Below are 17,328 nucleotides of genomic sequence, written 5' to 3'. Positions count from 1 at the left end.
GGGTTAAGGATGACGTATGTTCCGGGTTAGGCATAAGGTGGGTTCCGGGTTAGGCATAAGGTGGGTTCCGGGTTAGGCATAAGGTGGGTTCCGGGTTAAAAGTAAAGTTGGTTACGGGTTAAAAGTAAAGTGTGTTCCAGGTTAAAAGTGACGTAGGTTTCGGGTTAAGGATAAAAGTGGGTTTCGGGTTAAGGATAAAAGTGGGTTTCGGGTTAAGGACAAAAGTGGGTTTCGGGTTAAAAGTAAAGTTGGTTCCGGGTTAAGGATAAAAGTGGGTTCCGGGTTAAAGATAAAAGTGGGTTGCGGGTTAAGGATAAAAGTGGGTTTTGTGTTAAGGGTAATGTTTATATCCGATTGTTAGAATTATGTTGTATGAGTATCAGAATGAAAAATGTTTGTATGGATATATGAATGGAAAATTTTTGTATGGGTATGAAAATGGCAAGGATATGGGGATAACTGAATTTAGGATGTAGACGTTTAGGTTTTAGGAAAGGCCATATGGTTTGTTATTTTACTGTTTATGTTTTGAGGTATATAGAATTTCGTGTTTATTTATAACGTCCGTTGTATATTCTGTAAGAAGCTTAATGTGCATGTCATAGGTATAGTAAATGTAGCAGCAGAAGGACACGTCGTACGAGCTGATCATATTTTCGAATAATGTTAAAATGGAACTGGTCACGCAGGAAATTTTCGGCGTAATGACATTATATAAGGACTTTTCATTCTTTTTTTTTTTTTTGGGGGGTGTCCAAAAAAAATTAACACTCCTGGAATATTCGCGTGCGCCATATTTTTTTTTGTCTCTGCATTTGTTGTTCCACACATATATACATTTATTTTAGTTCCATTTCATATGATTATGGCGTTCCTTGATTATAAAATAATTGAAATAAATTAATTTCTCCATTCATTATTAGTCCATTCCTTTTTTGATTTTTTTTTAATTTAATTTTTTTTTTTTCTTTTTTTTTTCTATTTTTTATTCCATAAGAAATGTTATTCCACAGTAATATATATATTTTATATAAAAAAATTGAAAAAGAATATTTAGTAAAAAAAAAACAAGAATACTCGGAACGCCGTGATTAATTCTGTGTATTTAGAAAAAAAAGAAAAAAAAAATTAAAAGAAGAAAAAAAAAATAAAATAAAATAAAAAATACTTTTTCTGTCCATTCCATTTTTTTTCTTTTTTTATTATTGTGTGTTCCTTAAATGTGTAACACAACTGTTGTAATCTAGTCCCCGCGCCTGGAGGGCGGAGGGGGGCGTAGGCTTTGTAATTAAATTCTGTGAATAGCGTAGGAACTTATATATTATGTATTACACGTGAATTATGCGCTTATTGTCTATAACTGCACATTTTCTCTTTTACCAAAAAAAAAAAAAAAAAAATAAGGAAAAGGAAAAGGAAGAAATGTAGATAGAAGGACACGTAAAGGAATGCACCGGAGAAAAAAAAAAAAAAAGGGAAGGAGGGACAAGTAAAGGAATGCGCAGGAATAAAGGATAACACAATTTTTTCTTTAGCGTGATAAATAGTGTCTCGCATTCAGATGATTACATTTTTAGTAAATAAATAAAACTGTTTCTTCAGTGAGAATAGTTCCCCATCCGTCTCTTCCTTTTATTTTATTTTATTTTTTTTTTTTCCTTTTTTTCATATCTATTCTTTTTTCAATTTATGTAAAAAAAGAAAAGATGATGCGCTCTCGCACAATTTTCTTTTTTAAGTTTTTATTTTTTCGGTAAAAATAATTTTTTCTCTAAGAACATCCTTTTTTCTGACATTCTTTTTTTTTTTGCACATAAGAAACGATTTTATGGCAGATCGCGAGAGCAGAGTTGTCACGGAAAAAGGGACAACGCTGAAAAAGGAGCAAAATGAACAGAACATGGAACGATAACGATTTCATGGATTTAAAAATGAAGGTTCCACGGGAGGTATAGGCCATTATGGACTTCATGCATAAATGACGCTCATCACTTTGTTACAATACAGTATGCATGAAAAGTTTAATTCGTACATGCTCCTATAATGCACATGCTCATATAATGTACATGCTCGCATAATGTACATGCTCATATAATGTACATGCTCATATAATGTACATGCTTACGCAATGCTCTGTCTGCTTATATACCCAGTGCGTGATTTTTTTTTTTTTTTTTCTCTTTTCATAAATGTTTTTTTTTTTATTTAAGGCTAATGCACAAATATTCATCGAATGACTCTTCGTTGTGTATATTTCACGTGAACGAAATATAGTGTTTGCGTATTTACCGCATTGTCCTGTTGCGTGTTAAAGTTCATTTTTTCCTCATGGATTTCACTTTGGGGTGTGCTGAACGATCCAACTGATGAATTTGTGTGTGAAATTGTTGGAATAAAATAAATTGGGTTTATTTCACAGTAGAATGCAGCAGGGAAAATAGAAAAGGAAAAGGGGGAGAGGGGGGTCAGTGCCTAACGTGTGCTGGAGAAGAAACTGCAAATTCCCGTACTTCCCCATTACCTAAAAAGGGGCGGAGCAGGGGGGAGGTTGATACACAACGGTTTAGGCTGTATCCTCCGTATGCGCAACGCACTAGTGCTGGGTGATTCGACCTGAAATGAATCGAATAAAGAGCGACCAAGAGAGAAAAAAAAAAAAAAAAAAAAAAAAAAGAACAAATAAGGGCGCTACGACATACGATTAAAAACTGAGCAGCGAACTGTTCAAGCAGGTGCAGCTATTCCGGGCGATAGGTACAGTCCATCATGTAAAGATTGACCCCATTTTTCTTTTTTTTTTTTTTTTTGGCGCCTTTTGAAATTACCCCCCCCCTGCCGATAACATGAAGTATCGTGGTAGTAATGCTGTGAAAGAAGGAAAGAAAAGGGGGGGGGGATCTGGGGAAGCACATATAAAAAATCTGGGTCACTTTATACCTAGCTGTGTGTCGCTATAACCCGCATTTTTTTTTTTTTTTTTTTTTTTTTCTCTCTTGGTGCAGATAAACAGAAATTTATAACGTCAGTTCAGTTACTATTATATACTAGGATACACTTTTATGAACAACTTTTCCAGACTGCTGGTATTTCATAGAAATTATTTTACTTCCTATAATTTAGTGTGCTCCATTTAATACAGAGAAAATGTGGAAGAAAATTGGTAAAAATTGAAAAAGAAATATTTTAGGTCCATTCCTTTTTTTTTTTTTTCTCTTTTTAGGAAAATTGTTCCGTATTTATGCAAATTATTTTAATTATTTCGACCGTAAGTCCGTCTCTTATAATAAAAAATTGGAAGGAATTTACTTTTCTTCTTCCATTCATTTATTGCACTCTTTTCTTTTTTTTTTTTTTTTCTTCTTTTTTACTTCCGTTTATAAGTATTATGCCCCAATATTACAGTGCGATTATTTCGTAACTACGTTGTGTAACTCTCTTATTATATATTAATAACGCTATTTTTATGTTTAAAATGCACAATTTTTTGCAGCGTACTATTTCCTAGTATAAGCTCTTTCCCTTTTTTTCTTTTTTTTTTAATTTGAAAACATTATACTCATGTTAACTTATGCGCTAAAGTGAATGCAAGAAAAAAAAGAGTAGAAAAAACTGTTGAATCATTTGAGCAAGAAATTTCTGCTGCTAAGTGTATCCACCCAACTTTGCCGCAGTTGAAATAATGATATAATAGTAAAGAAAAAAAAAAAAAAAAAAAAAAAGAAGGAAAAAATATATATATTCTGCTTTAACTGAATATTTAACGAATTCCACACAGAAAGGAATGCCAAGGAAAATGGTTTATCCCAAGGATCGTCGTTTGTTGGTGTACCCTTTACTTATTGTGTACTTTATCCTGCTTTGGACTGTGTCCCTGGTACGTGGAAGTTGTAAGAAACATGTTCCCTTTCTTTCTTCTTCCTTTTTTCTTTCATCTGCTCTACAGCAGTGTATGGGATTATGATATATCCCTTTGTCCAAATTTATCATTGCAAACCTTCTCTACTAGCTTTTCCCGTTTCGGCGTCATCTTCTTTAATATTCTCCATTGCGTTCACAGTATTTGGTGATTCTATTTTATTTTTTTATTTATTTATTTTTATTTATTTTTTTTTTTTTGTATTTTAATTTATTTCTATTTTACTTTACTACATTCTAATTTTTTTTATTTTATAATACCTTAATTTATTTCATTATACCCCATTTCTTTCTACTTCATTTGGTTTTACTTTACTTCATTTCGTTCTACTTGATTCCATTCTACCTTAGTTTATTATACTTTATTCTTTTTTATTTTACTTTGTTCTCTTCTTTGTAGAGCTTAAATGGAGAAAGGCAGGTAGGGACCTGGACAAGGACATACCCATCTGGGTGTGCAAGAAGTTTGTCCGAGTTATCGCTCTTTTCAGATGATTTTACATTGAGTGAAAACCAGGACACGAATAAGAATCACAGCACTTCCAGAAATGGCCACAATAACATGAAGCCGGAGGGGAATCCACGTGCAGGGATACATGCAGTGGGCAGCAGGTCCGACGAAAGCTTATTCGACAAGTCCGACGAAAGTCTGTTTGACAGGTCTGATAGGAAGTTGGTTGACAGATCTGATAGGAAGTTGGTTGACAGGTCTGATAGGAAGTTGGTTGACAGGTCCGATAGGAAGTTGGTTGACAAGTCCGACAGGAATCGGCTGGATGCGTCCAATGATAGTTTGTTTGACAGGTCCGACGAAAGTCTGTTTGACAAGTCCGACGAAAGTTTGTTTGATAGATCCGATAGAAATCTTCTTGACGGATCCAATGAAAGTTTGTTTGACGGATCCAATGAAAGTCTGTTTGACGGGTCCAATGAAAGTCTGTTTGACAAGTCCGACGAAAATCTGTTTGACAGGTCCCATAGGAAGTTGGTTGGCAAGTCCCATGCGGGAAAAAATAAGAAGCCCCACCTTCGTCGAAGTTCTGGGGCCTACCCTAAACAAAATTCTGGGTCCAACCCTCAACAAAGTTCTGGATCCAACCCTCAACAAAGTTCCGGATCTTATCCTCAACAAAGTTCTGGATCTTACCCCCAGCAAAGTTCTGGATCCTACGTTCATACAACGTATGTAGGTTTTCCTCATACAACTTATGTGGCTCACCCTCATACAACATATGTAGGTTACACTTATCCAACGTATCTGGGTTACACTTATCCATCGTGTGTAAGTTACCCTTATCACACTTATGGAGGTTGCACTTATCCAACTTATGCAGCTGCGGCAGGACATTACTGTGGAGGCATGTACCTTTTTTAAGGACCATATTGTAGGAGGGCACAGATCAGTGCTCCCATTTACTTGATCCCCACGCCCCATGACATTTCGAGGAATCTCATAGGCGAAGATATATTAAAAATGCCGCAGGAATTATTTTTTTGGTTTAATAAAAGAAAGGCATTTATTTTATATCTTTACTATGGGATATATTTAGAAAGGAATTACTACACCATGGTGAATAAGCTGAACAAATGGTTTTCCAACGTTGCAAAAGACAATAATTTGCCAGATGATTACAAGTTAAAATGGTGAGAAGAATGCAACAAAGAGCTCATGTACGATTTGGAATGCATCCAGAGGACATGTGAAAATTTTTTTCGCAAATTTGTTGATAAAAGAAGAGGAAAATATATATGGACTGTACCATTTGAAAATGTACTACATCGTCTTCGGAAGTTAACACATGGAAGTACTAACCGAAGCAAGGAGAAATGGACTAATATTTTGGCACATAAAGTGAAAAGCTATAAAAGGAGGGAAAAGAGGAAGCATAATAAAAAATGAGCACAAAAGGTGGAAGTTCAAAAAGAGGAGGGAGAAAAAGACGGTGGGGGAGTTGTGTTTGGTGGATCGATATCTTCCATTATTCAACGAAGGAATGGAACCATATGGGCTCTCCTCTATGCATTTCCTGCCTCCCCCTCTACAATTACAACCTGAATGCGTCCATGGGATGATTGCTCCATACCTCCCCTTCTTGTAAGAGCAATACTAAGTTCATAGAGTGTTGCATCTTCTGCCCAACAGAAGGCTACTTACATGATTGTAATGGCTTATTTATGATTTAACCTATTTATTATTGTATCAATTTATTATTACACCTATTTGGAAAAAGGTCCATTTAGGGTGATCTACTTTTAAAGGCCTATATATGATTATTTATTCATGTATGCGACTTCGCCTACTCCCTTTCTTTTTGGCGCATAGTCACCACATGGTCATATACTCATAAACCTAGGCGCTATCCACCCTTTTCGAATGGCCCAGCGCACCCAACTTGAACTAAATAATGAACGCCATGGCGCCACCTAATCGAAATGAATAATAATTAATGCACATAGATGAAACCTAACCAAAATGAATAATAATTCCTCCATTTGTTGTTCCGTCTGTGCCTGGAAAGGAATGTGCCCATTCGTGTGATATAGTTTCCGTATATATACTTCCCCTCAACCTCATTTGCCCTGCGCACAAAGTACATAATTTGGGGGAAATAAAATTAGGTTTGGCACTTGGACGGAAAATAGCTCCTTCAGAAAATGTAATGTACACACAACTGTTCACTACACAACTGTTCACAACACAACTGTTCAGCACACAACTGCTCTAATAATACATCGCAAAACACCACTATTAACGTCTGATTCGGCGGGTGAAAAAAAAAATAAAAAGGCGTCGAAGAAAAAATTATATATAAATGTATTTTAATTTTTAATAGAATTATGAAAAAAGGAGAGGGGATCTTTCGCCTTTTTTTTTTTTTTTTTTTTTTTTTTTTGGACAAATTTGTTAGTAGGGCACGTTTTTTTCTGTTTGACAAATTTATTATTAGGGTACATTATTATTTTTTTTTTTTTTTTTTTTGGAGAATTTTCTTCTATTTCTTTGGGCTAATTTTTTTTTGTGTCAGAAATTTTTCCTTAGGGACAAATTATTTTTTTCTTTGACAACAATTTTTTTCTGTGTGACAAATTTATTATTAGGGCACATTTCTTTTTTTTCTTTTGGACAAATTTTTTTTTTTCTTTTTTTGTAACAAATTTATTATTAGGGTACATTTGTTCCTTTTTCATTTTTTTTTTTCTGTGAAAGGACACCTTTTGCTTATAGAAAAAAAAAAAAAAACATTCTTTTTTTTTTTAAGAACACACCTTTTTTTTTTTTTTTTTCCTTTTTGTTTGTTCTTGAGGAAGAAAAAGAAAAAAGAATCATCCCGTAAAACATCTAAATACCAGGCCATATATTGTTGTCATTACACCTTGAAACGTGGAAACATTAAACCCGGTATCCTAAACCTTTTCTTTCCTTCTCTTTTCCTCTTATATTTTTTTTTCCTCTTTCTTTTTTTCTTTTTTCTCCTTTTTTTCTTATTCTCTTAAAATTTGTCTTTTTTTGCACGTTTGCGAAAAGTTGCCCCCAATAGGTGTTATATCCTGTTCTCGTAAAAAGTGTATGGACATGCGCGCGCGGACTATACTACGGTTTCCGCGCAAAAAGGTGTGGAAGAACGCTAAACATTCATATAATTAGAACTTTATAAAAAAAAAAAAAGGAAGGAGAAAAAAAAGTAAGGAAAAAAAAAAAGAAAAAAAAGATTGAAAAGAAAGAGAAAAAAAGAAGAAAAAAAATAAAAAAGTGAAAGAACGAAACGTCATTTCTGCTCTTTCCACACTTCACATATGTATAATGCGCGCGGTCATTTATGCTTCACATCCGAAGAGGTACTTCATTATGGTGCAACTCTGTAACGAACATACCGTGCAAAATAAAGAAATCTTCAATATTATTTCATTTCTCTGTTATGAATACATCTGTGCAATTCTACTCCTTTGCTGTGTATGCTTACCATAAATAAATCATTTTTCTAAATGATCATATTCCACTTTTTTCTCATGGGATCATTATAAGAATAAAATATGTATATCATTCGTGATAAAAGTACAGTTCCATTTAATATGCTTAAACCATTCATTACATTAGCCTTCATTTACTCTATATTTATTTTACCTGATAGATTTGTTCTAAAATTCCTACGATTCTTTATAAGTGGTTTATCACTTCCTAATAAATTCATCTTCATCCGAACTAAAGTACTCTTCATCATCTTTTATATCACTTCTTCCCCTGGGTTTACGATATGGGCGATTTCCAGTATTTCCTGGTCTTCCCACATTTCCCATATTTCCGCTTTTACTTGAGGTAACTTTGGAGTTCCCCTTATTCCCCCGCGTACCTTTAGCTTCATTACCAGTAGAAGTTGTCTTTTTTTTTTCATTTGGTGTCTCATTTTCGGATTCAGGATCTTCCTCCTGCACTTCATCTTTTTTTCTCTTTTTGCCGAACAATCCTTTACGTGATTTATTTTTTTTCGATGGAGCTTCTTCTTCTGTTTCCGTGCTTCCTAAATTTCTACCAACACACTTAAAGAGTTGTAGGGACGCATGCACGCCCTGTCTTCGAGTATCATCCTGGTGCTAAAAAGGGAAGGGAATGGTATGAGAAGGGAATGTAATGAAATGAAAGGAATGATATGGGTTGATAAGTTAAATGAATGAATAAGGGGAAAATCAGTTGTTTGGAAAGGATAGGGAAGGGAAGGTTCCGGGTTTTAGGGTAAGGTGGTAGGGATGTTGGAATTAAGGTTGTAGGGGTATTAGAATAAGGTTTTGGGGGGTTAGAATAAGGTTTGGGGGGTGTTAGAATAAGGTTTGGGGGGTGTTAGAATAAGGTTTTGGGGGTGTTAGAATAAGGTTTTGGGGGTGTTAGAATAAGGTTGTAAGGGTGTTAGAATAAGGTTTTAGGGGTGTTAGAATAAGGTTGTAAGGGTGTTAGAATAAGGTTTTAGGGGTGTTAGAATAAGGTTGTAAGGGTGTTAGAATAAGGTTGTAGGGGTGTAGGAATAAGGTTATAGGGGTGTTAGAATAATGTTGTAGGGGTGTTGAAATAATTGTTTCAGGGGAATAGGAAGTACTGTTTCAGGGTATAGTTTCAGGGTATAGTTTCAGGGTATAGTTTCAGGGTATAGTTTCAGGGTATAGTTTCAGGGTATAGTTTCAGGGTATAGTTTCAGGGTATAGTTTCAGGGTATAGTTTCAGGGTATAGTTTCAGGGTATAGTTTCAGGGTATAGTTTCAGGGTATAGTTTCAGGGTATAGTTTCAGGGTATAGTTTCAGGGTATAGTTTCAGGGTATAGTTTCAGGGTATAGTTTCAGGGTATAGTTTCAGGGTATAGTTTCAGGGTATAGTTTCAGGGTATAGTTTCAGGGTATAGTTTCAGGGTATAGTTTCAGGGTATAGTTTCAGGGTATAGTTTCAGGGTATAGTTTCAGGGTATAGTTTCAGGGTATAGTTTCAGGTTTTTTAATGATTAAGGGAGAAGGAATAAAAAATAAGGGGGGAAAAGAAAAAAGAATAGGAAGATAGGGAAAAAAAGACGAAAGGGGAAGAGAACGATAGAAAATCCTTCCTTCTCAATTCCCCTTATTCCTGCTTTTCCTTTCCTTTTACTTCCTTATCTTATTTTCTTTCCTTTTCATTCTTCCCTGCCTTTTGCCTTAAGTGTGTAGTCTTTTGTAATAATGAATATATATATATATATGTACAAAAATTCTCTCAATAGCACAAATATTTGTCATCTTACGTAGGTAGAATATTCCCAGATGTAAAGTACGAAAGCTAATATTGAAAGTTTGGTAAAAGAAAAGGGTGCCATTTTTTCTTATTCTCTTTCAAATGTTTTTTTTTCTTTATTTGTTTTTTTAAGTGTAATAAAAAAAAAAAGTTTCTTAATGTGTAGGAAGCTTCTTTTTTTTTTTGTTTCTGTAAATGCTTAAAATGTGCGATTATTCTATTTTTTATTTTTTATTTTTAAAATGAGGTTTTATTCCTTTTTTTTTTTTTCTTTTAAATATATTTTTGTATCCTTGTCATAAGTGAGAAAAAAAAAATATATATATATATAATTTGCTAACAAAAATTAAATAAAACGATAAACAAATTTACGATATTATATACTCAAGAAAAAAAAAAAAAAAAAAAAGAAAAGGGATTATAGGTAACTAAATGCCTATAGAAGTAAATTCTTATGTACGGATTTATTAAGGGAGTCGCTAAAATTATTGAAAAAAAAAAAGAAAAGCATAAATTCATTTGCACAGTGCATAATTTATTTGAACTATTCCTCCCTTTTTTTTTTTCTTTTTTTTTCTGTATTTAGTCATCCATTCAACAGGTTAGATCATTAGTTTTCTCAACATAAGGACATTAATTATGAAAAAAAATAAATAAAGTAGCTAGTAATATATGCGCATGTACTGTATGAATGAATGCACACTGAGTCCATAAAAGACATATTTGAACGTGCAACAACTTATTGTACATGATTATTTTTCTGTTAAAATACAAATACGTAAATTCCCCCCAAATTTATTTTTTTCTGTAACGCAGTGTAACACTTTCATTGTAGAATAAAACTTTAAATGAAAAAAAAAAAAAAAAAGGAAGATTAGGATGTACTTGATATTTGTCAAATATAAGTAAGACTGATTAAATAACGAGCACAATTTCAAGAAATATATGAAAATTATATATTTATGAATATTTATATATTCGTAATAAAGTTACCATGATTCTTATGTTCATTGTAGATTCTGTAAAGAATAATTTATACATTGTAGAAGTAAATTTGAGCATGTACAAATATATTCAATTAAAATTATTCCAAGCTTTATGTTAACTTACTATTGCAATGGCAATCTTAATAAATGAATTGTCTCCTTGAACGAGACAGGTGCACAATTCCTTTAATTATTGGAGGGGAGGGGGTCTTCTTTCCTATTTTCTTTTACCCCCTTAAAATTTTTGTACTCCATACAACATAGGCAGAATACTCTTGTATTCTTACTTCGGATCTGTATTTTCCATTTCACTTAAAAGAAAAAAGAAAAAAAAAATGCGTACATTCCGCAACATTCAAGAATACTTCATTTTTCTTCGTTATACTATATAAGTTTGTTCCTGTGATTATATAGAAACATGGTGAGAGGGGGAGAGGGGAATAACCGTATTGCCAATATAGTACTCGAGGTATCCATTGAAAAAAAAAAAAAAAAAAATTGTACAAAATTATCATAACCTTACTAAAAGACCATGTATTCATTAATGAAATAAGTATATTCAATCATTACATTCGTCCTCTATATACATGCTTAAGTGTCCTTCCTTCTAAAATTCCACCCTTCCTGCTGTTTAGAAAGGAATACGAAATGTACTCACATCATGTGTCATGGGTGTGACCTCATTCAAAAGGTGTTTACATGAATAATAGTTCCGCTCAGTACATGTGGATCATATGGAAACGTGCCATTCTCTTCATTAAGTAAGGATAGTGTTTCGCAGTTACAGAAGCAAAGAACGTATGATTATTTTTCAAAATTAATAATTCCACATGAACATAATTCATGTTTTTAACATTAACGCGACTTCCTTCATTTTTTTTAAATACAAGGAAATGGAACTGAGGTAAATTATTCAAGTCAAGTCTATCCTTCCTTTTTCTTTGATCGAGATGCGTACTTTCTATATTTCCCTAATACACCTAGGCACAGAAAATATATCTTCCATTTTTCCTTGTCATTTTTTGTTCCCCTGCTGCTCCTCCTCCCCCCCCCTTTCTTCCTCCATGCCCATTTCTTTCAATATATTTCCACAATTCATTCATATTATAAATTTGTGAGTCTACCACAGAATAAATTGTTTCCTCAGTTCCTGCATTTCCATGCTCTCACATTACACATAGGAAATGGTACTAATGTACGCCATCACTATATCCCGCCATCATTATATCTTGCCATCACGATATCCCGCCGCCACTATCCTAGTGTACATTCCATTGCATCTTCGAGTCATTTATTCATATGGAATGCCTAATTGTAGAAACAATTTTTCCATGAGCACAACGTACGCATACTTGTGTGCCATCCTGGTAACGGTGCACTCAGGTATATATTAGAAGATTTTCCGTTCCCCCAAAGTAGCAAATGCGCTGAACAAATAGGACACATATCCATCCACCCGTCCACCTCCTCCCCCTTTTACATATTTTTATTAGATGACGATAAAATTAAATAAGGAACTGATGAACAATATATATTTATCCGCTCCATCATTCTCTATTATTATGAAGCAACAGGGAATGGAAAAATCTACACAAACTATAGATTACGCTTGTTGGGGGTGCATTCGACGCTTTCTCCCTTACGCGCAGTAATGCATTAGTATAAGATTCAGGAAGAAGGGATAAACAAATAATTCCTCCAACACACCAAGCTAATACATTCTTTTGATGTGTTATTCCAATGGAACTGCACAATTCCTAATGGTACAATCCTGTTAAATATTTCCTCCAGTGTTATATATACATGTTGACATAACTTGAAGAGTAGTTCATTTTTTTTTGTGTTTATGAAAACAATGCGCTCATTTCTTCATATCCACTCCTCCGCAATTACCTTAAATTTGGATTTTATTGCATCTTGCAACTTAATAAATCATCATATTATTTCATATATATAACACATCTCCAACCGTTCGTATTGCACTTTAGTTGTCCCTGCTCTTGTTAGAAAAACCCATTTTGCCAACATTTTCAATAGTTATACAAATGTTAACGTGCACACAGTACGCACTTTGAAATAAAACACGACACACCGCTACATATATATGCTGCTCCTATTATAACAATTGAAGGATAAGGTAAAATACTTTGAAAGGTACATTCCCCACCCCACCTCACGCCTCTTCCTAAGTATCCCCTCCATGATAATAATCAAAAGTATGCTGATCCTTTGCTTCTCTCCCATGATACGTATTATAGGAACATGTTGTACATACCGGGACGCGCTTCCATAGGATGGATGCTCCTTAGTAGCATAAGCACGTGCACATTATTACGTAATATTAAATAATTCATTAGGCCGCTGATCCCAAACGAACGTATGCATTTGTATATTAACCTTAAAACTGCATTTACACATGTACCAACTTTTTATTAAATATACCATGTTTCCTTGGCATGTGCCTTGCAATTACAATGTATAAGCGTGTACGATATATTATTTGCGATGTTACGCGTAGAACCTCTGACTTCCCATTTTATCCCGAAAGTTATATAATTGACGAATGTCCTCATTAGCACTGTTCTTATGTGTACACTTCCTATTATAATCCCACCCACGGGAACGGGTCGGATGCGCTAAGAACAACACATTAAAGGTGTGGTAGTTTTACATTTGCTACCAAATTGTAACAATTGCTATAATAGCTCCGTATATTTTTTTCACCCACCCTTCCGCCTTCTTCCTTTTTTTCATACATTCTTTTCACCTTTCGGTTATACATTTTTTTTTTTTTTTCCTTCGATGTCCTTTACCATTTCCGTTTTTACAATTCAATATGCAGCACACATTTCTTCATATTCATTTGAGGAAACCGAGCATTTGGGAATTTTTTTTTTTTTCCCCGAATAAATCAAAACTTTAGGAGCTCACTTGGGGGCTGCTCATACGTGTAACTTTAAAAAATGCTTTCCCAGAATAAGGTTTATAATCGAGGATTTTGACATCCGGGACAATTGGCTCCTCCAAAAGAGCTACACATTCTTGCGTCACCTTAAGGGTCAACTCTTTCCATGAATCCCTAAGGTGGCCCAAAATCTCTTTAAATTCATCTCTGCTCAAATTTTCCTTTGTCATATGTGCATAAAATATATGATTAACATAGTCGCGTTGATCTTTAAAGTTAGTACTAACTATTTTACTACATTTTTTCCATTTATTATTACATTTTCCCAAAGTTTCGAAATTTTGTTTTTTTTTTAATTCTAGAAATTTCTCGAACAAATATCTAATAGTATCGACATAATTACGTATTTCATTTACGTATGATTTCCAGTAAAGAGCAACTAATTCGCACTTTTTAGGCATTTCTTCCATTTCATTTAATTCTTTATTTATTTCATCATCTGTTAATAATTTATCCATAGGAATCATTTCATAGTGGAAAGTACTAACTTTATGGGTTCCATATTTTTCTAATAATTCCAATTCCCCGAATAATAATTTGTCCAATTCACCTGCTTCATCTATATGTTTTTGCTCATCATGTCGTAAACATTTTTTGCGATTTTTTGATATTTTGTCTTTATATTTCTTTTCTTTGCATTCTTCCATTTTGTCTTTCCTTTTTTCCCATGTACTGAATTTTTTTTGACATTTCTTTTTCTCCTTCTTCTTTTCTTCTTTCCTTTTTTGTTCTTTCTTATCATCATTATCCATATGGTCATATGATTCTTGTAATGTATTTAAATAAGTTTTATCATCCATACGAGCATTTCCTACATAATCTTCTTTCCCCTGGAGTTTTTTTTCATTTAGTTTTGGAGCTCCTTTTCCTAAGTAAACTTTTTTATTCCCCCCGAATCCTGAATTATTTTTCGATGGAGCTTCTTCTTCTGTTTCCGTGCTTCCTAAATTTCTACAAACAATATTATCTACTTGTAATGGAGCATTCACACCCTGTCTTGGAGTATCATCCTGGTGCTAAAAAGGGAAGGGAATGAAATGCATTAGATAAAGGAATCATATTGGTTGATAAGTTAAATAAATGAATAAGGGAAAAATCAGTTGTTTGGAAAGGAAAGGGAAGCGGAGGTTCCGGGTTTATAGTTTAAGTTTCCAAGGGGTATAAGAGTAAGGTTTTTAGGGGTGCCAGAAGTCAGATTCCGGGTTTAGGTGTAAGGTTGTAGGGGTGTTAGAATAAGGTTGTAAGGGTGTTAGAATAAGGTTGTAGGGTGCAGGAATAAGGTTATAGGGGTGCAGGAATAAGGTTATAGGGGGGCAGGAATAAGGTTATAGAGGGGCAGGAATAAGGTTATAGGGGTGGAGGAATAAGGTTATAGGGGTGTTAGAATAAGGTTGTAGGGGTTATTGTTTAGGTGTTCGATTTGGTAGGAGTCGGATGTAGGGTTCAGTGTTTAGATATTTGAAGTTAAGTAGGAATGGTTATTGGAGAAATGTAAAGGGGCATTATATGTAGACCTTAACGGTGTATAGAATACTTCTAACGTCCACATCCCATTATCATTTATATGAATGTTCTTTATCTTTCAATCCGCTTTAGACTCACTTTTAAAAAGATGCAAGCAACAACAAAAAACAACATAGCAGTTCTTTTAGTGAAAAAGGACGATCGTTGTGTACTTTTCTTTTCGTCCATTTTTCTTTCCTGCTTAGCTCCTACAATTTGGCAACTACCACATTGGGATTGCATCGACCTTGATGATGCGTCGTTGATGATAATTTCAGTTGTATGTGCCATGTTGGTTTATTGATTTTTTTTTTCTTTCTTTAATAAAATTATAGGAAGATAAGAGGAAAAAAAAAAAAAAAAAATTTTATTCCGTAATAAAATAGAGAACAGAAAATTACAGTATAAATTAGAAAAAAATTATATATGAACAAAAATACAAGAACAAATTATTATATTTTTTTTATAAAAAGGGTCGCCCTTATTTAAACTAGATATAAAGATTCAGTGTTTCGAATGGTAGGAACGCTCCATTTTCAGTATATGCACTTCTCCGTGTATTGTGTACTTATGGATTAGGGTTATAGGAGAGGTATTCGTGATTATGTGTTAATGGATCAGAAACTTCGGTGTTCTTAGCGAATGATGATTCTACTTTTTCGGATATCTCCAGTCTTTCAGATTTAACGCATCGTTCATCATTTTGCTTGACCATTTGACATGGAGAAAATAATGTTATAACACTATTTGATTAAAAGGTACTCTTTTTCGCGTGCACTCCCGAAGGTGAAATATGTAGTATATGGTTCATTTAAACAATTGACTCATAATTCATGGACATTTATGCCATGGTATATGGCATGTTTGCGGAATGTGCACTTGCAAATGTCATCCTTGTTCACTTCCTTTCCTTTTCTTTTTGCCCCTAAAGAAAAAGAAATAAATCTCCCCGTAGGAAGTTCAACACCAGGCCATCTTATTGTTCTTTTACGCTGAAATCCGGAACCTTAATCCCGGAATTCTGCATACACCGTAAAAATGTGAAATCTTACACATATACACCGTAAAATATTATAAATCCCGCAACCTAAAAATGCGAAATCCTACACATACACCCTAAAAACCCGAAAATCAATATACATCCTGAATGCGGAAGGCCGCAAAACGTCACTTCCTCAATCTCCTTTTTTTTTTGACATTTTTTTTTTTTTTTGCGCAAAGCAGGAAGATAAGCGCGCGCCCATATTGCGATGTGTCCTGGCCGCGAACACACAAAAAAAAAAAAAAAAAAGAAAAAAAAGGACGATAGATGATGAAATTCTAATTCCACAGTTTGCAAACGTCTCCAAATGTAAAAAAAAATTTTTTTTAAGAGAAGAGTTCCGCGCACAAATTGAACCAAAATCCGAATTGAAAGGTCGAAGTGAAAATTTTAAGGATCTAATGAAAAAAATGATAGGGGGTACATATAATTCGCGCGATTAACAACGTTCACCGGGAATTGTAACGTCTTGCCTTAAATTCGTTGTACCTCCTTTTGGTACACTTTTGTGTCCGAATGTAAGCGTATGGCCTGTAATTTTTGCAAATATATGTATGCACGTGTGTTCCCGCATTTTTTTTTTTTTTTTTTTTTTTTTTTAATACAACTTGATCTTGAACATTCTATTATATTTACAGCATCGAATAATGCACGTGTAAGAATTAATAAAAAAAAGGCTATCGCCTGGCACCGTACAAAATTTACACGTTCTAAAGAACAGCACTAATTAAAGGATTAACCGCGTTTTTTCAGTAAAATGTTTTATTCTATGGCAAAAATTGCCAATTTTTTAAATCTTCCTCCCAGGTAATGAACAAATCACCATTTGTCAATAGGTTCAAGAAAATGAACGTTTGTTTTTTTACTAGATTAATAAAAAAAAAAAAAAAAAAAAAAAAGGCAGACAAAGGGGGCGAAATATATTAAAATTACAGAACAACAATTGTAACCACATTAGAAGGAAAAGAAGAAAATATGATAAAACTGAACAAAATAGAACCCCCCGAAAAAAGAGTAAAAATAAAATAAAGAACAAGGAAAAATTAGGAAATACAGAAAATAATTATGAACAAGCGCAGAATTACAAAAATATAACATATAAAGAAAAGGAAAAAAAACGGAATCCAGATATACGGACAATCTAGAAAATAATAAACAAAATAAATTGAC

General features: G+C 33.7%; 3 protein-coding genes across 3 annotated transcripts; 1 reads left to right on the top strand and 2 right to left on the bottom strand.

Annotated features, from left to right (window-relative positions):
• Positions 1-3,781: 3,781 nt before the first annotated feature.
• PKNH_1032900 (Plasmodium exported protein, unknown function) lies at positions 3,782-5,290 on the top strand (the record flags this gene model as incomplete). Its single annotated transcript, XM_039114116.1, has 2 exons — positions 3,782-3,874; positions 4,316-5,290. The coding sequence occupies 2 exons, from the start codon at positions 3,782-3,784 to the stop codon at positions 5,288-5,290; spliced, it is 1,068 nt and encodes a 355-aa protein (XP_038969736.1).
• A 2,795-nt stretch (positions 5,291-8,085) lies between these two features.
• On the bottom strand, positions 8,086-9,744 carry PKNH_1032800 (Plasmodium exported protein, unknown function; the record flags this gene model as incomplete). The annotated part of the gene is made up of 2 exons (XM_039114115.1): positions 8,086-8,505; positions 9,673-9,744. The coding sequence occupies 2 exons, from the start codon at positions 9,742-9,744 to the stop codon at positions 8,086-8,088; spliced, it is 492 nt and encodes a 163-aa protein (XP_038969735.1).
• Positions 9,745-13,567: 3,823 nt separating this feature from the next.
• On the bottom strand, positions 13,568-15,359 carry PKNH_1032700 (Plasmodium exported protein (PHIST), unknown function; the record flags this gene model as incomplete). Its single annotated transcript, XM_002259774.1, has 2 exons — positions 13,568-14,629; positions 15,216-15,359. 2 exons carry the CDS (start codon positions 15,357-15,359, stop codon positions 13,568-13,570), a joined length of 1,206 nt encoding a protein of 401 aa, XP_002259810.1.
• Between the last annotated feature and the right edge of the window lie 1,969 nt (positions 15,360-17,328).

The sequence above is a fragment of the Plasmodium knowlesi genome (genome assembly GCF_000006355.2).
Source record: "Plasmodium knowlesi strain H genome assembly, chromosome: 10".
Lineage (NCBI taxonomy): Eukaryota > Apicomplexa > Aconoidasida > Haemosporida > Plasmodiidae > Plasmodium > Plasmodium knowlesi.
The sequence above is the reverse complement of the archived record's forward strand: the minus strand, read 5'-3'. Positions and strand labels throughout refer to the sequence as shown.